This window comes from Mus caroli, chromosome 6 (assembly GCF_900094665.2).
Source record: "Mus caroli chromosome 6, CAROLI_EIJ_v1.1, whole genome shotgun sequence".
Taxonomy (NCBI): domain Eukaryota; kingdom Metazoa; phylum Chordata; class Mammalia; order Rodentia; family Muridae; genus Mus; species Mus caroli.
The window spans coordinates 120,749,602-120,751,822 of record NC_034575.1 but is presented as its reverse complement, the minus strand read 5'-3'; the positions used below and the strand labels follow the sequence as shown (position 1 = coordinate 120,751,822).

At 52.1% G+C, this 2,221-nt stretch overlaps 1 protein-coding gene across 1 annotated transcript in view; it reads right to left on the bottom strand.

The window, feature by feature from the left end:
- Positions 1–895: 895 nt before the first annotated feature.
- The window catches only part of Acrbp (acrosin binding protein), a 14,206-nt gene continuing 12,880 nt past the window's right edge, over positions 896–2,221 (bottom strand). The window contains exons 8-9 of the mRNA XM_021164568.2: positions 1,656–1,739; positions 896–1,226 (exon numbers count right to left, since the gene is read on the bottom strand). Of these exons, the coding sequence (XP_021020227.1) occupies positions 1,104–1,226; positions 1,656–1,739 (207 nt within the window). The 3' untranslated portion in view covers positions 896–1,103. The remainder of the gene's footprint in view (positions 1,227–1,655; positions 1,740–2,221) is intronic.

Genomic DNA, 2,221 nt, shown 5'->3' with positions numbered 1-2,221 from the left:
ACTGTTTTGTTTGAGTTAAAACTTTGTTAATGACTGCAGTGGTTTGAACAGGTTTGGCCACATAGACTCCTGTGTTTGAATGGTTGGCCCACAGGGGTGGCACTATTAGGAGGTGTGGCCTTGTTGGAGGAAGTGTGTCACTGTGGGGGGTGGACTTTGAGCTCTCCTATGCTCAAGTNCCGTCCAGTGTGGAATCAGTCTCCTCCTGGCTGCCTTTGAATCAAGATATAGAACTCTCAGCTCCTCCTGCGCCATGTCTGCCTGCACACTGCCATGCTACCCCCCATGAGGATGATGGACTAAACCTCTGAACCTGTAAGCCAGCCCCAATTAAATGTTGTCCTTTCTAAGCATTGCCTTAGTCTTGGTGCCCCTTCCCAGCAATGAACCCCTAACTGAGACAATGACTGTTGGCCTAGAGAAGAGACTCTGCCATTTTCTAGGGTTACACTGAGTGTGCAAATTATCCAAGAGCAGTGCCAAGGCAACACTTCAAAGTGCTTCATCATTGCGACCATCTGGCAAACCGGTCATCGTCAAGGACTTCCGAGCTCCGGGATGNAGTTCCTCTCTCCTAACAGAGGGAAATGGCAGGCTATGTCATACTTTTCTGGGGTTGGCCTTGGCCTTGAAAATCCCCCATTCACATGAGAACACATGGAGCCCAGAGCTTCAGAGATGAAGATCTGAACACCCTCATGGCCCTCCTAACCCCTCGGATGTGCAGCTCCTTGACTGCTTAGGCCTCCTGTGGCAATGCCTCCCTCAGTGCTGTGATTCCCAGGAAGTTCTCTCACTGATGTGCAGACCTCACACCAGTGTCTGGAAGGAGATCCCTAGGGAGGGAGGGGGCGGTGCTGAGGGTGGGGGCCACACTAAGCAGAGCATGTGGGCTGCAGATAAACGTTTTATTTGAAGGTATTCTTCAAGGCACTCGGAGCTCCCATCATGCACCTCTCTGGAACTGTTCTCACAACCCAAAGAAAATGCAAGTAGGGGCCAGGTAGGAGGCCCCGTGAGGGGCACCTGGAAGCCAACTGACAGATGTAGTCTGAGAGCGATGGAGCAAGGTAGAGCTGGGGTGGGAGGACACAGACCTCAGCTCATCCAAACTGGCCTATAGCCAAAGTGCTAAACTCTTGGCTCCATCGAAGGATCACCTCCTCACTCTTAGCCAGGCTTAGCACGTTGTACTTCTCATTCAGCATACACCTCATGCGGGACATCTACAAAGGGGTGGCATATATGGGAGCACGAGGTGAGGAGGTGCCAGGACAAGGGGCAAGTGGGAGAGGGCAGGAAGGAGTACAGATAGAGACGTACACTCAGAGAGAAAGCCCNTTAGCCTAGACTACCTAATGCATAAGGCTGGGAGCCCGGACAGNAACTCACTATCCAGTTTTCAGGCCAACTGAGGCTCTCCTTCTGGCTCCTCAGGGCCCACCCCTCTTATCTGTCCCAGCTGCCCCTGCTCACTCCTGCCTGAGAGGGCCTGGCTCACCCCAAGGCTAGGAAGAGAAGGCACCGTGAGGAGCCTCTGCCTCAGAAAAGCTGACTGGGAACTGTTTCCACAAGCCTAGTTTCTAGAATAGAAGGGCTTGGCACAGGTCCTTCCAGGGGCACTAAGGGCGGTGTGGACAGGGTCAGCAGCTCACCTTTCTGTTCTGGTTTCTCAACAGGCACTGCTGGCTTTTGAAGGAACAGTAGTTTGGGTACTGGATATAGTTTGTGTCACAAATCTACACCAGGAAAGCCAGGGAAAGGAGAGCATCAAAATCCTGACAGGACACTAGTGTCCAGCTTAAGGGTAATGGCAGCCTGCCCTGGGTGGGACAGGGCATAGCTGAGGGCACCCCGCCACGCTTCCTTTTACCTCCTTCTGCCCTCCATCATGGATCCCTGGGAAGCAGTTGGGAGGTAAGGGAACCAGGAGACCCTGTCCTATTGGTCAGCACTGGGATGCAGAGGAAGGTACTTAAGGGTCCGGTACAGGAATGGCCAAGGGCTTGCTTAGCACACATAGGCGCTTGGTGACATCCCTAGCAACACACAGACACACAGACAGACAGACAGACAGACAGACATAGACACAGACACACACAGACATACACACAAATGCACACAGATACCAACACATATAGACACAGACACACACACACACACAGAGATACACACAGACATACACAGAAACACACACACACACACATATATATATATATAT